The sequence below is a fragment of the Ursus arctos genome, unplaced genomic scaffold (assembly GCF_023065955.2).
Source record: "Ursus arctos isolate Adak ecotype North America unplaced genomic scaffold, UrsArc2.0 scaffold_4, whole genome shotgun sequence".
NCBI lineage: Eukaryota > Metazoa > Chordata > Mammalia > Carnivora > Ursidae > Ursus > Ursus arctos.
Genome location: NW_026623056.1, coordinates 82,935,606 through 82,957,291, shown reverse-complemented (window position 1 = coordinate 82,957,291; position 21,686 = coordinate 82,935,606). Strand labels below are relative to the sequence as shown.

At 38.7% G+C, this 21,686-nt stretch overlaps 1 protein-coding gene and 1 long non-coding RNA gene across 6 annotated transcripts in view; one reads left to right on the top strand and one right to left on the bottom strand.

Annotated features, from left to right (window-relative positions):
* The window catches only part of LOC123001112 (uncharacterized), a 61,428-nt gene extending 56,186 nt beyond the window's left edge, over positions 1-5,242 (bottom strand). The window contains exons 1-2 of one of the 5 annotated variants that reach the window (XR_008957268.1): positions 5,063-5,220; positions 4,502-4,615 (exon numbers count right to left, since the gene is read on the bottom strand). This is a non-coding gene — a long non-coding RNA (uncharacterized LOC123001112). Of the gene's footprint in view, positions 1-4,501 lie in introns of all 5 variants that reach the window. The other 4 variants (XR_008957265.1, XR_008957266.1, XR_008957267.1 and 1 more) reach the window with 4 other exon arrangements.
* Positions 5,243-5,392: 150 nt separating this feature from the next.
* PAXBP1 (PAX3 and PAX7 binding protein 1) overlaps positions 5,393-21,686 on the top strand; it is a 33,414-nt gene continuing 17,120 nt past the window's right edge. The window contains exons 1-8 of the mRNA XM_026512515.4: positions 5,393-5,928; positions 7,407-7,535; positions 12,145-12,321; positions 13,462-13,683; positions 14,244-14,347; positions 15,381-15,598; positions 16,138-16,327; positions 19,992-20,115. Coding sequence (XP_026368300.1) covers positions 5,439-5,928; positions 7,407-7,535; positions 12,145-12,321; positions 13,462-13,683; positions 14,244-14,347; positions 15,381-15,598; positions 16,138-16,327; positions 19,992-20,115 — 1,654 coding nt within the window. The 5' untranslated portion in view covers positions 5,393-5,438. The remainder of the gene's footprint in view (positions 5,929-7,406; positions 7,536-12,144; positions 12,322-13,461; positions 13,684-14,243; positions 14,348-15,380; positions 15,599-16,137; positions 16,328-19,991; positions 20,116-21,686) is intronic.

The following is a 21,686-nucleotide window of genomic DNA, read 5'->3' as shown; positions in this document are numbered from 1 at the left end:
AAGAGACCCTGAGTAGGCGAAGTAACATTGAAAAAGAAAAGCAAAGCTGGAGGCATCACAATTCTGGACTTCAAGCTGTATTACAAAGCTGTAATCATCAAGACAGTATGGTACTGGCACAAAAACAGACACATAGATCAATGGAAAAGAACAGAGAACCCAGAAATGGACCCTCAACTCTATAGTCAACTAATCTTTGACAAAGCAGGGAGGAATATCCAATGTAATAATGAAGACAGTCTCTTCAACAAATGGTGCTGGGAAAATTAGACAGCCACATGCAGAAGAATGAAACTGGACCACTTTCTTACACCATACACAAAAATAAATTCAAAATGTATGAAAGACCTAAATGTGAATCCATCAAAATCCTAGAGGAGAACACAGGCAGCAACCTCTGACCTCAGCCATAGCAACTTCTTACTGGACATGTCTTCGGAGGCAAGGGAAATAAAAGCAAAAATGAACTATTGGGACTTCATCAAGACAAAAAGGTTCTGCACAGCAAAGGAAACAATCAACAAAACTAAAAGGGAACGTACAGAATGGGAGAAGATATTTGCAAATGACATAATGGATAAAGGGCTAGTATCTAAAATCTATAAAAAAACTTATCAAACTCAACAATGAAAAAACAAAAAATCCAATCAAGAAATGGGCAGAAGACATGAATAGACATTTCTCTAAAGAAGACATACAAATGGCTAACAGACATGAAAAAATGTTCAATATCACTCACCATCAGGGAAATACAAATGAAAACCACAATGAGATACCACCTCACACCAGTCAAAATGACTAAAATGAACAACTCAGGAAATGACAGATGTTGGTGAGGATGCAGAGAAAGGGGAACCCTCTTACACTGTTGGTAGGAATGCAAGCTGGTGTAGCCACTCTAGAAAACAGTACGGAGGTTCCTCAGAAAGTTAAAAATAGAGCTACCCTACGACCCAGCAATTGCGCTACTGGGTATTTACCCCAAAGATACAAACATAGTGATTCGACGGGGACACATGTACCCCAGTGTTTACAGCAGCAATGTGCACAATAGTCAAACTATGGAAAGAGCCCCGATGTCCATCAACTGATGAATGGATAAGAAGGTATGGTATATGTATACAATGGAATATTACTCAGCCATCAGAAAGAATGAAATGTTGCCATTTGCAAAAGTGTGAATGGAACTACAGGGTATTATGCTAAGCAAAATAAGTCAGTCAAAGACAAATACCATATGATTTCATTCATACGTGGAATTTAAGAAACGAAACTGATGAACATAGGGGAAGGGAAGGAAAAATAAAATAAGAAGAAAACAGAGAGGGAGGCAAACCTTAGTCTAAGAGACTCTTAACTATAGGAAACAAAACTGAGGGTTGCTGGAGGGGAGGTGGGTGGGGGGATAACTGGGTGATGGGCACTAAGGAAGGCACTTGATATAACGAGCACTGGGTATTATATGCAACTGATGAATCACTAAATTCTACCCTTGAAACTAATACTACACTATATGTGACCCGAATTGAATTTAAATAATCTTGAAAGAAAAAAAACCAAAATTGTATAAATTGCACAGATAAAATTAACATTACTACAAAATTAAAATAAGTATTGGTTATTTTGTTAGAATTTTTTGGTCCTAATGTTCTTTTCTTCTAACTAATGGAAACAAACGTTAAGTATTTTAAGCAAACACACGCAAACAATAAACATCCTCAACAGCAACAAAACCAAAAAGAAATTTACTCTAAGGATTCTGGGGGCATTTCAGGGAGCCCACAGACAGGAGTGAAGTCCTGCTTCAAGAAGCATTGAGAACAAGACCCAGGAAAGGCACAAGAAGCCCACATGCTATTTTGCCTTCTGCTTTTTAGCACATCTGCTTCATTCTTCTCTTCTGCTACACAGACTAGTTTTCTCAGCTTTTGAATTGACATGGTAATTTATGGCTTCCCTTGGGCTTTTGAGTTCATTGCAATTCCAGCCATGAGCAGGGACTCATTGTCTTAGTTTCAAGTGCAAAATCTTGGGAGAATCTGATTGGCTCACGTTGGATCAGGTGCCCATCTTTGCCTAGTCGGGACTGTGTAACCAGGCTTCCAGCCATCATTGGGTGAGGAGTGCCTTTCTCCCTATTGGAGGCAGTTCCCAAAGGTCAAGGGGGAACTATCTATTACTGCTTTAAGAACTCATCTACCCAGGAAATTATAACAAATGTATTGCAATCTTGTTTTGAGAATAAAGGAATGTAAGCTGTAGAAAATGTAATTTATATTAACATAGGATGAAATACTTATCACTAATTAAATAAACAGATAATGTGCAGTACCATTCAGTCAACAAATATTTATTACCTATTGTGTATGAGGTGCTATTATAGCTGCTGCAAAGATAGTGGTGAACAAAACACAAAATCTCTTCTCCCGTGAAGCTTACATTTTACTATAAGTTAATGCAGAACAGCATTCAGCAAGGCAAGCTCTAAAGATATTTAAATAATTAAATTATTTTTCCAGAATAGAATTATAGAGTTACAGTTTTAGAAAGAAAAGAAAAATTCCTAGATCAGGGATTCCTAGACTATGAGATTCCACCTGCCAAATAAAATTTTTAGGACAACCCCTTCGGGTCTTCTCCCTCCTTGGGAGTTTTGTACTATCACTTTGCTATAGCTCAATAAACCCTGCTTAAAAAAATAAAATAAAATAAAATTTTTAGATAAAATAAAAAATTTCGGAGGATTCATGGCATTTACTTTTTATTTTGCCAAATAATTATGCAAAAACAAAACACACTATCCTATGCCATCATCACTGTTTCATAGAAGGAGATTTTAGTACCTTAACATGGAAAGAGAAAGACAATCTCAGAATAAAGGAACATTTTTTTCCCCAAGAAAGGACATCTGGCTACTCTACGCAGACAGACTGTTCTCACTCTTCTCATTTGGCAGCTGACTAGGGAAAACTTTTCACAGGTCCATAGACTTGCATTTCGTAACCATTGTTCTAAACTATGGAGTCTAATACTGAGTCAGCAAACAAAACCAAACTGGTTTGCCTATTTTATCTGAATTTATGGATCAATTAATCCATGCAAAGTCACAATTCGGTGGGGAAAAAAAAACCAATCAGAATTACTGCCTGGAAAAACGACTTTTTAAGAAGAACTGAACTAACTTATTGATTCAAACAAAATGACTGATATTAACAGTTTTATGTAAGCTGTCTCTGTTTTCCCTGAATACTAACGATCTTCCAATATGAAATGGTGATCACATACTATATGCAATACACAAATTAGTCTGTTTAATACTCAAAGCACAGAAGCATTTATAAAATCATCAGTTTGGATAATATACTGGCTGACAGGCAACCAAAGCAGCTACTCATGTTTGGGGATTTAATTTCACAAGATCTATAACCTCTAATAAAAAGACCTTTGGCTTGCTTGTGCAGCAAAAATAACTTTCAAGTGTTTAACTTTGCCCTTTAATTATCTGAATAGGTACACTGTCAAAGTTATAAAGACATTCGTTGTCTATTACTATCTTGGCTCATGTTAAAATGACAATTGTCCTCCCTTCTATCCATATACAGCCACCATTTTTACAGTGGAAGATCTTTTTGAAATTTTAAGCCAAGATATTAACATATTCTGTTCTGGGACCTATGTTTGTTACCTCTAACCCTAATCATATTACTGCAAAATCTGTCTCTTGGCTCAGGTGTCTGGAGGCTGATCAGGCACAATTTGAATCTTCTGTGATGGGAACTGGAGTTCAATTTCACCAATGAAACAGTCTGTTGGAATCAGAACTTAAATGGATGCTGAGCAGCCAAAATATAAGAACTTAGTGTAATGAGAGCAGAATGGGAGTGAGATATTACTAATTTTTCCTATTAACTGGAAGAAAATGTTACAGAGGATGTTCTTTGCCTAGACCATCTTTTCACTTTCCAGACGTGGGTCCTGGCTGGGCAGATCTCAAATCCAAATAAAGAAATCCAGAGAAAATAAGGCGGATGTGTATGACATAGAAATTCTTGGTGGGCTTGGGATTTTCTGTTTCAACTTGGAACTTAATTCTTAAGTGCAATTTTGACAGGGCAGTGTAGTCAAAAAGGCACTCTTATACTTGCTGATAAGAGTACACATTAGCACAGATTCTATAAGGAGCGATTTAGAATTAGCAAAATTACAAACGCACACATTGATTGGGATCTAGTGGTTCCAATTCTGTTTCATTCTCCAGATGTGACCAAAGGTTTTCATTGTGGCATTGAATATTATAGCAAGATAGGAAATAACCTTAATATCAGTTTTTATGGGGCTGGTTTGATAATTATAGTACATTCCAACAATAGATCGGTATGCATCTGGGTAAAAGGAAAGCCAACACTTTATGTACGGTCACAAACCAAACTCCAATTTATGTTAAACTAAAAACACAGTTTACATACTGTGTAAAAAAGATAATTCATAAAGATACACTTACGTGCTTTCATGTTCAGAGTATCTCAGGGGGATCATGAGAATTTTAACTGCTGCCGAAATGGAAAGCTTCCGGTGATGGGTGCGCTCTTTTCATTGTAAGAATGCCCTTTGTAACCTTTTGAATTTTGAGACATGCAAACGAATTCACATATACACGCACACGTGAAGGAAAAGGCCTCAAGTCTGGTGATACGATGGACAAGCCTGTGAGTTCAACCTCACAGCCCAGTACCCCAATGGGGCTTTGCCAGTTAAGACCGCCTCTGTGAGGCAAGGCTGAAATGTGTCACAACCATCCCCACTCGTGCAAGCCGATTTTCCTTCCGTTTCTGAAATTAGGTATGTTTCAGAACTGCTCGCAAACTTGGCATTCTTTCTAAAACGCTAAAACACTTTTGCTTTCGGGGTAACAGAGAAAGGGGCTAAAATACCAGGCCAGGTAACAATTTATGATAAACGAAATCCAATGCTTTCGAAAGTACTTTGTAGCTACAAAGCTGTAGAAATACGAAGTGTGACTCAACAGAGTTAGTAATAATTACCATATCACAACTCAACTTACAGTTTGGGGAGACTATCCACCCTGGGACCCTACTTTTGCCTCACGAAACTTGGTTTCTTTTTCTGGCTCCTCCCCTCCCCTTCCCTCTCCTCCTCCTCCTCCTCCCTTTGCCCCTCCCGGAGCTTGGCGGGAGGTTTCCTCGCGTGACTGACTACTCTGCGTAAGTGCGGAAGACGCACTGCAGCACCGTAGGCTGCGGGACGACCGAGCTTACTCTGTCCTCTCGTCTCTATGATCCCATTTGTGACCCGTCGGATAGCACCAGAGTCCCAGAGTTCCGTGCCAACAGTCCTCCACGCCGACAGAGGACAGCGCAAAAAGCTGACGTTCTCGCGAGAAGCGCGGAGATCTCTCCACGTAGTGAAGGTGCGAGCGCATGCGCGCTCGGTGGTGCGCGGTAGACGGAGGGAAGACGGGACCCGGCTGGAACCCCGGAGTGTGCGCGTGCGCTATCGCGAGCTTGCCGCTGCCGGGGCCGCCGTGTGGGAGCGGGTGTGAGACTGCCGTGCGAGCCGCGGGAATGTTCCGAAAGGCCCGGCGAGTGAACGTGCGCAAGCGGAATGACTCGGAGGAGGAGGAGCGAGAGCGCGATGAGGAGCAGGAGCCGCCACCGTTGCTGCCGCCGCCGGGCACCGGCGAAGAACCGGGCTCTGGCGGCGGCGGCGACAGGGCCCCTGGGGGGGAGTCGCTGCAGGGCCCGGGGCTTCCGCCGCCTTCCGCGCTGACCTCGGGCTCCGGGGCTGAGGCCGGGGGCTGCTTCCCGGGCGGCGCGGAGCCCGGCAATGGGCTGAAGCCGCGCAAGAGGCCGCGAGAGAACAAAGAGGTGCCCCGGGCCAGCCTGCTCAGCTTCCAGGACGAGGAGGAAGGTAACTGCCGCGCTTTGGACCTCAGACCCCAGCATCCCTACCCTGGGCCCCCACTTTTAGTCCCCGCATTCCCTGGACGCCCAGCCCCCGCAGCCCGGAACGGAGCCCCTTCGCGCCCGACCTGCTGCACATCTTTCCCCGCCTCCGGCCTTCTGCTCCCGGCGGAGAACGCGTTCCCGCGCCGCCACCAGCCTTTTCTTAACAACCGCCTCCTCCTCACCGTCCTCCTGTGCATTTCCTGCTCTGAGGGGAAGGAGCTCAGATCCGTCATTCTGAGTTTATCAAGTGGAAGTTCAGTGTCCCTTGTCCTGCTTTTTTCCTGCCGGGTGTGTTTCAGGGTGAACTTGGATTGGGTCCCCTCTCTGCTCTTGGCACGGTCTCTCAGTCCGCTGCAGGTCACCGTGCCCACGCCTCTTGGGGGATCTGTCCAGACATCCTTGACCAGGAAGGCTGGGTTTGTAAAGAGGAATCCTAAATCTGGAAACAGAATCCCGGGAGTTGAAGCTCTGGTTCTGAGTGACCTTGGGCCAGTCCCCAGCGAACGCCGAAGCTCAGTTTCCCCATGAAAATAAGTAAATAAGTAGGGGTACAGATATACCCTGCGAGGCTTTTCTCGCATTGATTTTTGGACAATGGAGAGAGACGGTGTAATAATAATTGAAGGCATTTTATCCAATCCGGTGTGAGAGGCCAAGCAGCAGGGGATTTAGATTTCTGATCATTTATGAGCCTTAAATCTAAGTTCCCGACCAGTTGCGTGTGTGCTTATGTAACCCAGTTAAGTGCAAGTTATGAAAAAAGAGACTTTTGGGTATCTCACTTGCATATTGATGCAAGATGCTCTCATCCTTCCAGGAAGGTGGGCAGGTTTTTTTTGGCCTTTCTGTTATTTCTTTATTTTGTTTGAGACGACCACAGCCAGATTTTTTTTTTTAATGATGATGCAGAAACTATTTGATAAAGTGTTTGCATTTGACTTTAAAATTTTCGAATCAAAGACCATGGATACATACCAAAACTTATTTTTGAAAAGTGCTTTGTTCTTAGGTTGGTCTTGAAATAATATATGTCAGTTCGTGATGGTTGTAGATTTACTCAGACTTGACAGCTCTCTTACCCAGCATCTTTTGACTTTGGATATTTTTTTTCTGATAATAAAGTAATTTAATTAAGTGCTTTTTCGGTGATTTTGTTTTCCTCCTGAGGAAGACAATAGGACATATGAAAATTTTGTGTAGTCGCAAGTGTTAAACCTTTTAAAAAGTCTCAAATTTGCATTATGCGAGGTTAATTTATGACGTTGACTTCAGCTTGCAGAGTCTATGACAGATTTGGAATAACTTCAAATTATGTAATGCTTGGGGTGTATGAGTATCTATTTGGATGAATGCAAAAAGCACCTAAGACCATGTGAAAGTTAGAAGGGAAGATATTGTCTGAAATGGTTGCTACAGACTTCATTTAATTTCTTTTCTAAGAAAATGAAGAAGTTTTCAAAGTGAAGAAATCAAGTTACAGCAAAAAGATAGTAAAATTACTTAAGAAAGAATATAAAGAAGATCTTGAAAAATCGAAGATTAAAACAGAACTCAACTCATCAGCAGACAGTAAGTAGCAAACTAATAGGATTCTTTAGAAACAAAATGAAAGCTCTTTCTCACAGGGATTGATTGAATGGATTTGCCGTATATATAATGAACTTGTTCAGTTGACTCTGTTGTTGTCAAAGGTCCAAACTGAATATTGATACAGTTCTGTTATTTAATTCTAACAGTTGCACAGTAAATGCGTTTTTTTTTTTTTTTTTTTTTAATTTGTCAGAGAGAGAGAGGGTGAGCACAGCAGGGGAAGCAGCAGGCAGAGGGAGAGGCAGGGAGCCCAATGGAGGACTTGATCCCACCTGAGCTGAAGGCAGACGCTTAACCGACTGAGCCACCCAGGCATCCCAGTAAATGCATTTTTTAAAAAGACAGAATCCTTGCCACTGGAATGTTTCTGCTGTAGCACCTGAATCCTCCCCCAATTTTCCTGCTAGTGTTCAGACTGCTGTTAATCAGACAGAGGAAGTTTCCCACTTAAGCCCGAGACATGGGTTTATTCCTGTTTGAGATAGCACTGTGTAAATTCCTGTACTTGTATTTTATAGAGACAGGTGTTCAGTTTCTTTGGAGGTATTTCCACAGTTGATTTACTTCTTGCAGAACTTTTAGGAACACCTGGTTTTAATGTTTGTTAATAATACATTCTTATTCGGCAGTCCTATCAGATACATGGGTGAAGACTCCTCAATGTGAGGCCCCTGCCTACGTTGTACAGACAGCTCTCAACACCCTTTCATAACTGAATCTTAACAATTTTAAGAAGTTACTTGTCTTGGAGGAAAGTGGATCCATTATAATATGCTGTGGTCTGAGTTATTCTCATGCAAATGCCTTAGGGAAATCTTTTTGTTCTATGGATTTAAGGATAAAATTGTTATTTCACGGGTTCTCAGCCACAGGCTTAATGTGAAAAAGTATGTCATTATATCTCAAATTTACAGTCTAATTTTGGAGACAGCATGACTTAAATGTATAATTGGACCCGGTGTTTGGCAAAATGTCCAATGAGTAGTTTAAGGGGGAGCCACATTTTTTTTTTAGAGGCAGAAGGAATGCTTCATATATAAAGTGGAATATGAAGCTGGATTTTTGATAATTTAAATTCCAAAAGATGGGAGAGAGAAGATAGGGATGTATTATCAAAGATTAAAGTGACTAAGGCAAGAGCAAGTACATCTGTCAGGTCACAGTGGATGATTTATAGAGGAAGTAGAGGTTTAGGGTGAAAGGTACATTGTTGACAGATTGTGAAGGATGTTTAGTATCCACTAAGGGGTTTAGAGTTGCTGTGTTGGGTGGCTTGCCAAGATGGTGACATGATAAATGCCTTTTGAAACCTTAACCTGGTATTAGCATGCAGAATGGATTGGCACAAGGAGAGGTTGGAGGCCTAAGACAGTTTAAAATCAAGGGCCAGCTTTGATCCATTAATAGTGAGTTTAAAACGGTCTTAGTTGAGTGAGACTGAGGCTTTTCCCGAGTCAGTGGGAAATTGTGGATAAGTTAAAAATGTTTGCTGTGGGTGTGGGAGAAGAAATAGAAAGAAAGGATTATTTGAAAAACATTCCAAGGGAAAAATTGGTAGGCTTGATATATGCTTTAGCTATTGGATTTAAAAGAAACAGTCAGATTTGAACTTTTGTGACTTGGTGACTGAGAGAACAATTCTGTATTATATACAGAAATAGGGAAGGCAGGTGGGAGGAGGAGTATTTTTAGGGGAACCAGTTATTTTGGAGTCTAGGAAACTGCTTTTTTCCCCAAATCTTTTGAGAACAACTGTGTGCAATGTGAGAGTGCAAGAAAGCTCAGGAGAAGTGAGAAAGGACCATTTAGAAATTGAAGCAAGTCTGGGATTTATGAGGTCTTCTTCTGTGACCTGTCTTCCTGCTTTCACATAACTGATATTGCACTTGCCAGGTAATTTAGTGACTGTTCTCCCTAAAGGTAGGGCCTCTGTATTATAGATTGTCATCTTTACCCCTGAAATGATGGCGCTGTGGAGCTTTTTCATTAATCAGCTGACAATCCCGAACTCTTCCCGCCTCCTTAGATAAGCAGAGGTGCATTAATCTGAAAATTAAGGTACTTTTGAGTTAGAAAGCCCATTTTTTGTGGTATTCCTAAAATAATGAGTTTGCTTTTAAACTTGAATGTGAGTGGAAATAGCCAGTGAACAGTTGGAGATGTAGATTTAGGTATGGTGCTTATCGAGGTGTTTATTAAAACCAGAAGTAAATGGAATTGATGAGGGAGCAGCAAGAAGGACCTAAAGTTCCTGAGGACCAAAGACTTCTACCTTTACTAAGTGTACACATAGAGAAGAGGATTTACTAAATAAAATTGTAAAGGCCAAAGATGAGAGAGGAAAAATTTTAAGATGACAGTGCTCATTTGTATGATAAAGTACCAGAAAGGTCAGGAAAAGAAAGGATCAAGGAGAGGCCGTTGGCAGGGTTGCTGTTGTTTTCTTTCTGGAGGAGGATGTCTGGAAGAAGAGACAAGTCCACTAGCCAAGCTCTGACTGTTTGGATGAAGGAACATCTTTTGCTAAATTGCTCACTGATACTGTATGATTTCATTGTAGCTGCAGCCATTGGGTTAGTTGGTATGGGAGCTTGGACTAAGAGAAATCAAAAGTCCATTTGCCCAGGTTGAGGCACAAGTTGGTGATGAAGTAGAAGGCAGCAGGTCCACACTGCTTTCCAGAAGTTTGTCAGAGAAGTAGAGAACAGTAACTAGAGGGACCGTTGGGATCAAGAAGTTTTTCCAATAAGGAGAAACCTGTGTTTGTAAACAGAAGAAAGCCAAGGGAGAGCCTGATCAAGTTCAAGTTAAAGAGAATGTTCAGGAGAACAAGTTTCCTGATGTGGTGGTAGAAGAAATTGAGGGTACAAAAGGAGCCTAGAGAAAGGTTATTTAGTATCTCTTTTTACAAAGACATCTGGAAGGATAATATATGTCCACTAACAAAACTTCAGCTGTTACCATGTTGTGCGCTTGTATGTGTTCAGTCATAAAATGTATTTGCTCAGTCTTTTAAAATCTGCAGAAATCATTATCTGAACATATCTGACCTTTCAAAGTTCTCTTAAAAGCCATTGATTTAGCGTGGGTTTAGAGTAGAAGGAAATGGGTAGTTTTTGACTCCCATCTAACTGTATCCATCTGATGAGGTGAATTTTTAAATCTCAATAGCATCAGAATGCACTTCAGAAGGAAGGTTGTGGCTAATGAGGTAGGATGGTAGATGAGAAAACAAAAGAGCCTAAGATAAAATGACCTAAATCTTAGTAAAGTTAAAAGTGCATGTGTGGGGGGTGGTATTATCCCTGGGATTCCTATTGAGGGTAATGGAATATGGTTTGAGAAGAATAATCTTTGAAACACTTTTCGGGAGGGCAACATGCTGGGGAAACTGAAGAATATCATATTTAGAATAAACTTTAACTATTTCAGTATATTCATTGTGCCTGTTGTATGCCAGGTTCAGTGCTCAAGGTGAAAAACACTTTGATTTTCTCATTTTTTGCCTGGGACTAATGGTGCCGTAGGATTATTTAGTTAGAAGGAGTGGAAAGCTCTGTAAAGATACAGTGGTGCCCCTGGAACGCGGTGGCAGGAAAGCGGTGTTGCAACTAACTGGTCTTACAAATGGCCTCAGAAGGGAGCTCTCTTTCTGTCCATATGGCAGAATATGGCACTCTACAGCTTCCTTCCACGTTTACATGTGGTGGTGTTTAGTGCCACCTGGTCTCTGACTTGTCTTGCTGTCTCAGTTCCAGATTTCCGGGAAGAGAATCAGGTTGTCTCTGCTTTCGTCACAAGTCCACTCTTGAGAGGCGCCTGGGTGGCTCAGTCATTAAGCTTCTGCCTTCGGCTCAGGGCATGATCCCGGTTTTCTGGGATCGAGCCCCGCATCAGGCTCTTCTGCTGGGAGCCTGCTTCATCCTCTCCCACTTCCCCTGCTTGTGTTCCCTCTCTCGCTGGCTGTCTCTCTCTCTCTCTGTCAAATAAATAAATAAATAAAATCTTTAAAAAACAAAACAAAAAACAAATCCACTCTTGAACATTCAGTCATGGCATTGGGGTTACAGTTGCGTTGTATAAATGTGACTTTTGGGTCTTACCCCTTTAGGTGACGGATGACAAATGGTTATGAACCAAGAAGGTAATCCTGAAACATTCATTACGGAGAGATTTATGTGGTCCATAAACACTGATCTTGATAGAAAACTGCCTCACAGGGGCCAAGAGTTTAATGAAATGCTGATATAAAATGAAATAATGCTTCAAAGAAGTATGAACAGTTACCAGTGGGCGTTTAGAGGAAGAAGCAGTTAATTTTGATAAATTTAGTAAAATTTTGATAAAATGAACTCAAAGTGGAATTGAGCAGAGCCTCCAGTGCACCCCTGTGACTCCTATATTACTCTTACTTCCCAATTAATGCCTATTGTATTTCATTTTCATATGTTCGTGGTTTGAGTTTCTTACAAACAATTAAAATAGTTCAAACTTGAACAAATTGAGCCTATAAACGAATAAAAAGGTGCCTACCTAATTTGTGCATTCTATTTTAAACATATTTTAATAACTTTTTTCAAAAATGTAGACGAACCACCTTTGGACAAAGCAGGACATGTTAAGGACACTAGTCAAGAAGATGGGGTTATCATCAGTGAACATGGTGAAGATGAAATGGATATGGAAAGTGAGAAGGAGGAAGAAAAGCCAAAAGCTGGTGGAGCCTTTTCAAATGCTTTATCTTCTTTGAACGTTCTCCGTCCAGGTGTGTACTTGCAAATACGCCTCAGAAATGAAGGAAGCCCTCAAGGAGAAGGGCCGTGTGGAAAGATGGTGAAGGAAGGAGTTAGCTAAGTGGTGTTTCTTATGACATCCCTGCTTGAAGCCAAGGTGTTTCCTTGTGCAATTAAAGTGAGAGAACTAGAAACTTCCCAATTTTCCAAGATCATTCTCAAAGAGGCACTTTTGTTATCAGAGCAAATGTGAGACTTCAAGTAAATGGGTAAATGGTACTAGTCTTTTTTTTTTTTTAATGTATTTCAGATTAAGACTTTAACATTTTTAGAAATGCTACTAAAAACAAAAGTAGTTATTAGTTTTATGCCCCACACTGTCTTCCTTTTTACTTTTCTATAGGAAATAGTTTGCAAATCTATTCACTGGCTAATCAGTTTTCCAGTAAATAAATGCTTAGAAAACGTGTCTAGCAGGGGAGGAACAGTTTAGTAAATTAAGGTACATTTACATGATGGGATGTTCCAAAGGTATTAAAATAACATAGACAAGTAGAAAGGCATTAATTTTTACTGTAGGTGAAAGGTCAATTCGATTATGTAGTAGGTTATGCTTTATCTGTTCAGTGAATATTGTTAAGCCATTAAAAATTGTATTTATGCCAGACAACAACATGGAAAAAATTTACTGTGCTTTAAGACAAAATTAGGTACAGAATGATATATTCAGTGTGCTTACAGGTGAACTGAAAGCTGTTTGCAACAGAAACATGCTATAATGGTTTTTTAAGGTGTGTTTGTGGGCACCTTTTTTATTGTTTCCTTTCTAGTTCGGTAATATGACTTGATTACTTTTGTTTATTTCTTAAAAATGAAAAAAAATTACAGTTAAAGTTGCTATGGTGGATTTTCCCTCCTTTCTCATATGTAGTGCCATTACATATATATTTTTAGCCTCCGTAGCTACTTTTAGTTTCCATTTAAGCTAAATTAAAAATAAATCAGTTGGACTACAGGCACAGTTTGGGAAGGGGGCACCAGCAGCTAACATTAGACCATCACTACAACAAGGCTCTCTTGGTGAGAATATTTTACCCTTCATATTTTCAAGAAACTAGAAATTTTATACCCTAATATCTCCATCTTTTATAATCCTTACCATATGTTTCCAGGAGAAATTCCAGATGCTGCTTTTATACATGCTGCAAGGAAAAAGCGTCAAATGGCCCGAGAATTAGGAGATTTCACTCCTCATGATAGTGAGCCTGGTAAAGGCCGCCTTGTTAGAGAAGATGAGAATGATGCCAGCGATGATGAAGATGATGATGAGAAACGCCGCATAGTTTTTTCTGTGAAAGAAAAGTCACAAAGACAAAAAATTGCTGAGGAAATAGGTAACTTGATTTAATAGGATAGTAAGCCTGTTGTATTGCTATTAAATATGATTTGCTATTAAATGTAGACAAATGAAAAGGACCCACCTTTACTTAACTATGTTTAATGTTTGAGGACTGTTTTTGCTTGGGTACAACTGTCTTACTGGAATGTTTTTAGATCTATAGCATGACTGTGATGGCTAATGTTTACTGAGCACTTCCTAAGTAGACAGTATTGTGTTAAGCACTTTACATGCATAAATTTATATAATCCGCTTAACAGTCTTCAGAGGCCTTTAGGTTTTGTTCTTTCCTTTGTTGATTTGATGTCAAGCTCACAGATTAGGAAACCTTCCTAAGGTTTTAACGATTACGTAATACTGCCTTTTGCTTCAAGGGAGACCGCGGCCAAGACAAACAAGGTCAGGAGTATCAAAAGAGAGGAGATCATGATTGACATTTTTAGTAAGACTGAATTAATACCAGTAGTTTTCCTTAATTTTTGTGAAGTGTCAGAATAGCATCTCTTCCTTCCCTGCTTTTCTTGTCTTTAATTTTCTTTGCTGCTATGACTGCAGGCATCGAGGGGAGTGATGATGATGCTTTAGTAACTGGAGAACAAGATGAAGAGCTCAGCCGATGGGAACAGGAGCAGATAAGAAAAGGAATTAATATCCCTCAGGTAAGAACTGATGGATTTCACTTCAAAAATGGAAAAGTAAATGAAAACCTTTTTTGCCTATTTTGTTGAGTTAAAAACGTATTGAACATTGAATTGAATCTTTGTCATTCATTTAACGTAATTAAGAAAATACATAAAGTTACATATCCAATAAGCTTTTAAAAGAACCTGTATTTTCTTCTGGTTTTTACAGTCAGAATGATGGGGAAATTACTCGTTTCCTAGGTCAGTGTTTCTCAGAGTAGTTCTTCAAACCAGCAGCAGCAGCAACAGCAGCAGCTTCTGGGAGTTTGTTAGAAGTGCAAATTCTCACCCTCTTGAGATCTAGTGAATGAAAAACCGGGGGGGGGGGGCAGCCACCACTCCCAAGTCATCCTGATGCACACTGAACTTGAGAACCACTGTTAAAAAAAATAAAATAAAATTTTTCTTTCCTGTAGAGCTTATTGTTTCTGACTTTAGAAATTATTTTGTGGAAGATGGATTTCTCTGTGATATGAAAACTTACTGTAGATGAAAAGTCTATTCCTCAATAGTTACAACAATTTGCTTTATAGAATTAAGTAGAACAGTGGAAGTGTTGCATAAATGTAAACTATTTTTGTTCCTGGTGTTTTGACAGAGAATTTTGCACACATTTGGGTTATGTTAAGAAAATAGGGTATTTAGATGGCAGTCTCTAGTCTCCGCTCATCTATTTATTCTCTACTTACAACAAGTCATTTGTTCTCCTCCATTGATAACATGGTGGCCTTGGATTATTTTTTATGTCCCTTCCAGCTCTAAACTTCTTTGATGTTATGTTTTCCTGGGAATTAATAGAAATGAATCTAGTAATCCCATAAGAGTTAGAATGTTCATCCAGCCCTACCTTTACTTGATTCTGAAGAACTCTGCAATTATTTTTTTTAATTGACATAGTATTTGGAAAATGGTATAATTTTTGCTGTTTGTTTTTTCTTTTTTAACCCTAAAGGCATGATATTTATAGTTTTAACTTTTAGTTTTCATATATATCCCATTTCTTTTCTAGGTTCAAGCAAGTCAGCCCACTGAAGTGAATATGTACTACCAGAACACTTACCAGACGATGCCTTATGGTTCATCCTATGGCATTCCTTATAGTTATACTGCCTATGGATCATCTGATGCCAAATCTCAAAAAACAGATAATACAGTCCCTTTCAAAACTCCCAGTAATGAGATGACTCCCGTTACTATTGATTTGGTAAAGAAACAGCTTAAAGACAGGTAGGGCAGATCAACTTCTTAAAGACCTGTCCTCTAGCTTTCTGTTCCCTCAGGCAACATGTAGTCTGGGGTAGCAGATGCAGAACATCGGCAAAGAAGATTCACTGGCCCATCTTCAAAAGCTAAACAGAAGATGACTTCATACTTTGTTCTGCTACCTTCTTGGATTACTTCTCTGGAAGCCTCGAAAAGTTATAAAAAATGCCACTCCATGATCTTGTTGAAGACAGTTCTGAGTTTGTACCTCTTGGACTCTGAAAAAGCATAGTCAAGATATGGGGGGAAAAGCAAAAGATTTTGATTAGCCCACCAAATAACTTTATATGAAGTCTGTAAACTGCCTTTTTTTTTTCTTTTTCTTTTCTTTTTTCCTTTTTTTTTTTTGAGAAAAAAAAGCAGTACAGATGAAAAGATGCCACTCCAAGTATTTTTATATTCTAATAGTGGAACTAAATTGCATTATTATAATATTGCAAGAGTCCTGACAGCATAGACTTTTGGATGTAAATGTGTTATATTTATCCTTTTGTGTTCTTAAGGTTGGACTCCATGAAAGAACTGCACAAAACAAATCGACAGCAGCATGAGAAACATCTGCAAAGCCGAGTGGACTCTACCAGGGCTATTGAAAGATTAGAAGGGTCTTCTGGGGGTATTGGTGAACGGTATAAATTTTTGCAAGAAATGCGAGGGTATGTCCAAGACTTGCTTGAGTGTTTCAGTGAAAAGGTAAGAATGCAAAAATATTAATCTCTTTGACTAAGGCAAAATTAGGGAGGTCTAGACGGCCTTGTGTAGATCAATTCTGTATTTCTCAGAAAATATCCACTGAATTCAGCTCTAGAAGTGATGAAAAACCACGCTTCATTTTCTTCACTTCATTAGCGACATTCTGTCTTGGGGGCGGCATAGTGCCTTTTTGCAAACAAATAAGATAAAGCGTATTTAAATAAGACTTTGGCAAGTTGTGCTTAATATAGTGGTAGATTATTGGCCTGTCCTGAAATATTAGAATATAAGGGACTCATCTGGTGGAATATTCTTTTTTATGGTCTAGGTCTAAACTTATCTTTAAACTGTTTCTATAGATAATTCCAAATAGGCATAAAGTTGCAAAATTTTATTAGTTTTTTTTTTTTTTTTCATCTCTAGATAAAGTTGGTCACACCATTGCTGCTGATAGTCTTCATCTAAATAAGCCTATGCTTCAGCCATTTCAGGAACTGTAATATTGGTCATTTCTTTGAAGGCCTCAATTCTTCCAAGTTCCTTTTTTTGTTTTTTTGTATGCTAGGCACTTGGAATGGTTCTTTGCATTCTATTGTACTGTTTATTTGCATTTTTTAAATTAGCTGCACATAGGATCCCCTTCTCAAATGACCTCTTAATTGATTTTTCTCTTTTAAGATAAATGTATTTGGTGCATTGGTTTATAAGCATTTGTGGACTTTTTGGCCTTATGTTTTAAAAAAAAAATTAAAATCTTTGAATCTCCTGTCTCTAAACTTCCAAGTGATACAAATTAGAAGGCAACATTTTTCCCTTTTTCTTGGCTGTGTGGATTAGCATAGAATCTCTAAGCATAGTATGTTTGAAGGAATATTTTATCATCTCTGCTGATTACTTCAATACCCTAAAGCCAAAGACTCACGAAAGAACACTGCTAGACTGTCTTCCTCCTGGGTCTTAATGGTTCTAGCCAGTCTGTGGTCAGGTGCAGGCTGAGACAGCATTCACCAGGTCTTATCTGTAGGGTTTATCACATTCTTGTCTTATCACCTGATTCTGGAGAAGCAACTGTACTTTGAGCTATGATATCCCTTGTGGCAGATCACTGGCTTAGGGTGACAAGTACAAGGGTGGGAAAGAGACCTAGGTTTGACTCTGCAGGGGGCTAAAGTCAAGGTGGGAAGTAGACATAGGTGTCAGAGCTGGTGGTTGTGTCCGTCCTATTAATAAAGCCTTTTTGAGCCCAGTGGACATGGTGGGAGCTGGTCCAATAACCTTTGTGACTGGAGAAAGGATCTTTGTCTTAAACCCTACTTTGTGAGTGAGGTGTGTCCCTGTCCAGTTTTTTCCTTGAAGTATCTGAGCCTTTGCTTTAGAACTTAGTAAACTTACATACTTGTAACTATAAGCTTAACTTTTAAAAATTGACAGTAATTTGATCGAATAGATTATATCATTCTTGAATTAAAGAGACTACTAAGACGTCTAGTTCATATGGTTTTCAATCGCTGTTTTAAAAACAAGTAGTATACTTTATTGATCTCAATTACCATGTTCCTAGAGAAATCACTTCAAATGTGCTAATGTGGTTTCACAGAGTCACGTACAGAGGTAGATAATCCTTTCTTTTAAGGATGAGTACTTTATTTCATTTTGACATTTTCATATGCATTGAGTTTTATTAAGAGACTGCTTCTAAGTTAATATTGTCATATATTGTCGCCTTGAAAATACTTCGGAATAATTGGATACATTTGAATATTCATTTTATACTATAAAAATTTGTTTCAGGGTAAGGCCATAGAAAGATAAACATTTCTTTGGTTTTTTTTTTCTCTTTTGTTACGAAAGTTTAAGTAGTGTTGAATTTAGATTTTTTAATTATTTAAAGATCATTTTAACTTTCCATTGTGTTGTTTCCCTATAGTCATCTTCCTTCTTGTGTTCTTCGCCTTAAATTTGGTCTTGAAATAAAAATAGTCAAGAACAGTTTTGAGTTTGGAGAGGGTCAAGAAATTGTCATGGTGCATACTCTTGAGACAAATCAGTATTGTTAAACATGAAAGAGAGCTGAAAAATGTGTTTGAAGGTTTTTATTCTCAGAATTTTCTCAGCTTTGTTGAAAGGCATTCCGATTACCTGAACAGAAAAATTACATTATCAGAATTTTAACTATAAATTGAATAATTAAATTCTGTCTGATGCAGCCTTCGGTATGTAGCTTGTACAGTAGAGGAATGTTAACAGTCTCCAGGAGTGACAGAATGCACCTTAGGTACATAGTACATTCGTCTTTCATCCTGTGTGGTGTGGAAAAAAAAATAAGGGGGTGGGGAAGTGTAAGTCACAGTAATTCAGCACTAAATGCTTTAAAAAAAAAAAAGTCACTCATTGTAAATTTTAAAGATAGAGCCTGTGGACTCAGCTGTCTAAGATAATCAGTGCAGATTTGGGGACATTGTTGCCCATGGTGTGGCATATTAGAGATTAAAATAACTCCATCAGTTTGATCTTTCTGTGAACATTTGCTACTTTTTCAACGGAATCATGCAATGTATAAAATTGCTTTTATTACAGACATCTTTGAATTCCACCTGCCTTTTTTTATTTTCCATTTGCAGTCTGTTCAGTTCAGGAAGCTGCTATAACACTTGGTGCCAGTGTTCCCAAACTCTAAATATTGTGTTTTCCATTTGCACTAACCATCAGGAAACTAGAATTTCTGGTTTCCTCAGGTATGTGTAGTGGTTGTGTTAGTGTTTTGTGAAAGTTTCATAGCATTTGGTTATAATATAAGATATTGATAAAGAGAAAGTTTTCTGTTTTTTTTTTTTTTCTTTTTAAGTTAGGTTTTATTCTATAAGCTTTTGTACTCTATATGAACCGAGTGAATGCTTAGCTGTGGATATTAACCTGGAAAAATTCCTTGGCTTTGTAAAGTGATAATTCATGTGATGAATTTTATTACTTTATTACACAATATGGAAAAATTTAAACATTTGCTAGCTTTCTGAGGTTGAGATACTGATATTAGATTAGTGAAAGCTAGAAATTGTATTTGCCTTACTAATGTAAGTGAATGCAGTTCACATCTACGAATGTGAAATATAGCTGCGTGTAGTGTGACCTTACTGCGTTACCGCAAGATGCTTGGTACCTACGAGTGGCAGAGCAGCTTAAGTGTCCGGAATTGGGCTGTTAGCAGACTCCCGTTCTTACCTGCTCATGGAGCCCTTGCCTTTTTTGGGTACTGCACAGCAAGAATGGTTTATTTTAAGCTACAAAAAATCTGAGGTAGATCATGCAGCTGGAAAACTAAAAATGGACTTTAAAAGACTTGCAAGTACTTTATTCTGAGAGAAAAGCACTACAGCTTTTGACATTTCTTTACTTGCTCTCTTTACTAATATTGAAGCGTTAAGTTTCCTAACCAAACTTTTACTCCAATAACTAGGCACTGGACATTATAGCCCTCTATATGGATTAAAAGAAGAGATGTTTCCTAAACATCGTAAAACTGAATTGCTATTTGTGTCCCATTGGGAGTTCATGATGATTCTGTCCTTAGAGGGTACTTTTTCAGAAATCCGGAAATAGTATGGAACCCTCAACTAAGTAAGCAACTGAGGAGTTTGGTGTTACGGAGTGTGTTGTATTTTTACAGGTGCCACTGATTAATGAACTTGAATCAGCAATACATCAGCTGTACAAACAGCGAGCTTCCCGCCTTGTCCAAAGACGACAAGATGATATTAAAGATGAATCTTCGGAGTTTTCAAGCCATTCAAGTCAGTCCATCTTGAAGGTTTTTATTATTCATTAAACAACCTTGTTTACTTAGTGCAGCCTAATTGAAAATTAGAGAGCTTAGCTTTTTTTTTTTTTTTTTTTTTTAAAGAAACACATTTCCTTGCTCTTGTGTCAGGTAGTTCTAAAACTTTCAACAGCATGACCTTGGATTGTGTTTAAGAAAACATAGCTTCGCAAGGAGCTCAAAAATATGCACTGATACTCTATCAATCTTATTCTTCTTCGGACATATTTTTTCATTCTTTAGAGTATAGAGAAGATATTATTAGTATTTTATCTTAAAACCACTATCATTGGGCCCCAGTTGATCTTTCTACCCCATTTTCATCCTGTTCATAACACCAATACAAATGCTCTTGTTGATCACAGTGAAAGATTCTGAATTTGGGGACTGGAAAATACTGAAAGGGGTTTTAATGACATAACAAATAATACAACTCCAAGATTAGGGCATTTTTGAGCTTCACATCTCAGAGAAAAGCATAGTTTTTTAATTCTCTAGTTTGCCTTTTATACTGGGTTTTTTAAATAAGTCAGTTGCCTCCAGTTCTTGAAATTTTAATGTAAAAGTTTAGAAATTCAGTTTATATTCCTTTAATTATGAGATGTATTTTGGAAAACCGAAATTAATTGGAAACCTCTCATTAAATAGTGCAGCTGAGATTCTGTAACCAGAAGTTTTAAACCTTTTAATTCCATTTTTCCATTGTGCTCCATATTCTTGGGTGCTCTGCTGGGAATTTTCCCAGCATGGATTTCTTGTGGCTTCTTTTGTCATCTCTTTGTTCCCTGTGTCAGCAGGTCTAAATGAAGTGTGCATGAGAATTACCTGTGATACTAATTTAAAAGGCAGGTTTCCTGGTCCTGTCCTCAGAGATTTTTGCTAGGTCTTGGATAATGACCAGTATCTTCTTGTTAAACAACCACCCCAGGTGATCCAAGTGCAAAGGGCCCTAATGTTATTCTTTCTGAAAACAGTGCTTTGTCATACAGGGTGTCCCCTAAATTAGATGTTGGATCCCTGAGAGGGCATCCTGTGTCCCAAACCCTGAGGGGTGGGTTTTGGACCATTGTAAAAGGTGGTAATATGGCCCTCAGAGCTGAGTGAGACTCAGATGTGAGCCATATGAATGGCTTTGACCTATTTTTGCCACACAAACTTAAATTGGTTTATTGCCGTATTGGGCACCTAGGTGACTAATGCAGGCCTTCCAGATCACTTTCGATTCAGGCAGAACCAGATTTCTGGGGCAGATTACAGGTAACCTTTGATGGGAAGTCATTCCTTTTTCAGTTAAATGGTTTGTATGAGCTGTGCATCTCATCAGATAGCGTTTCCTGCCTATTAGCAGTTCTTTATAATTTGAAGCTATTTACTTACTTGATATTAGAAGTAAAGGTTGAATGATGTATGTTAATTAGATTGAGATTTGGAAAAAAACTGAAAAGTAATGAGAAAGTAAAAAATACTGCCTTGGAGAGGACTCTTCATTGTCAAAGGTTTGAGGAAAATTACATGGGACATTAAAGTATCACTTCCATTTCTGAT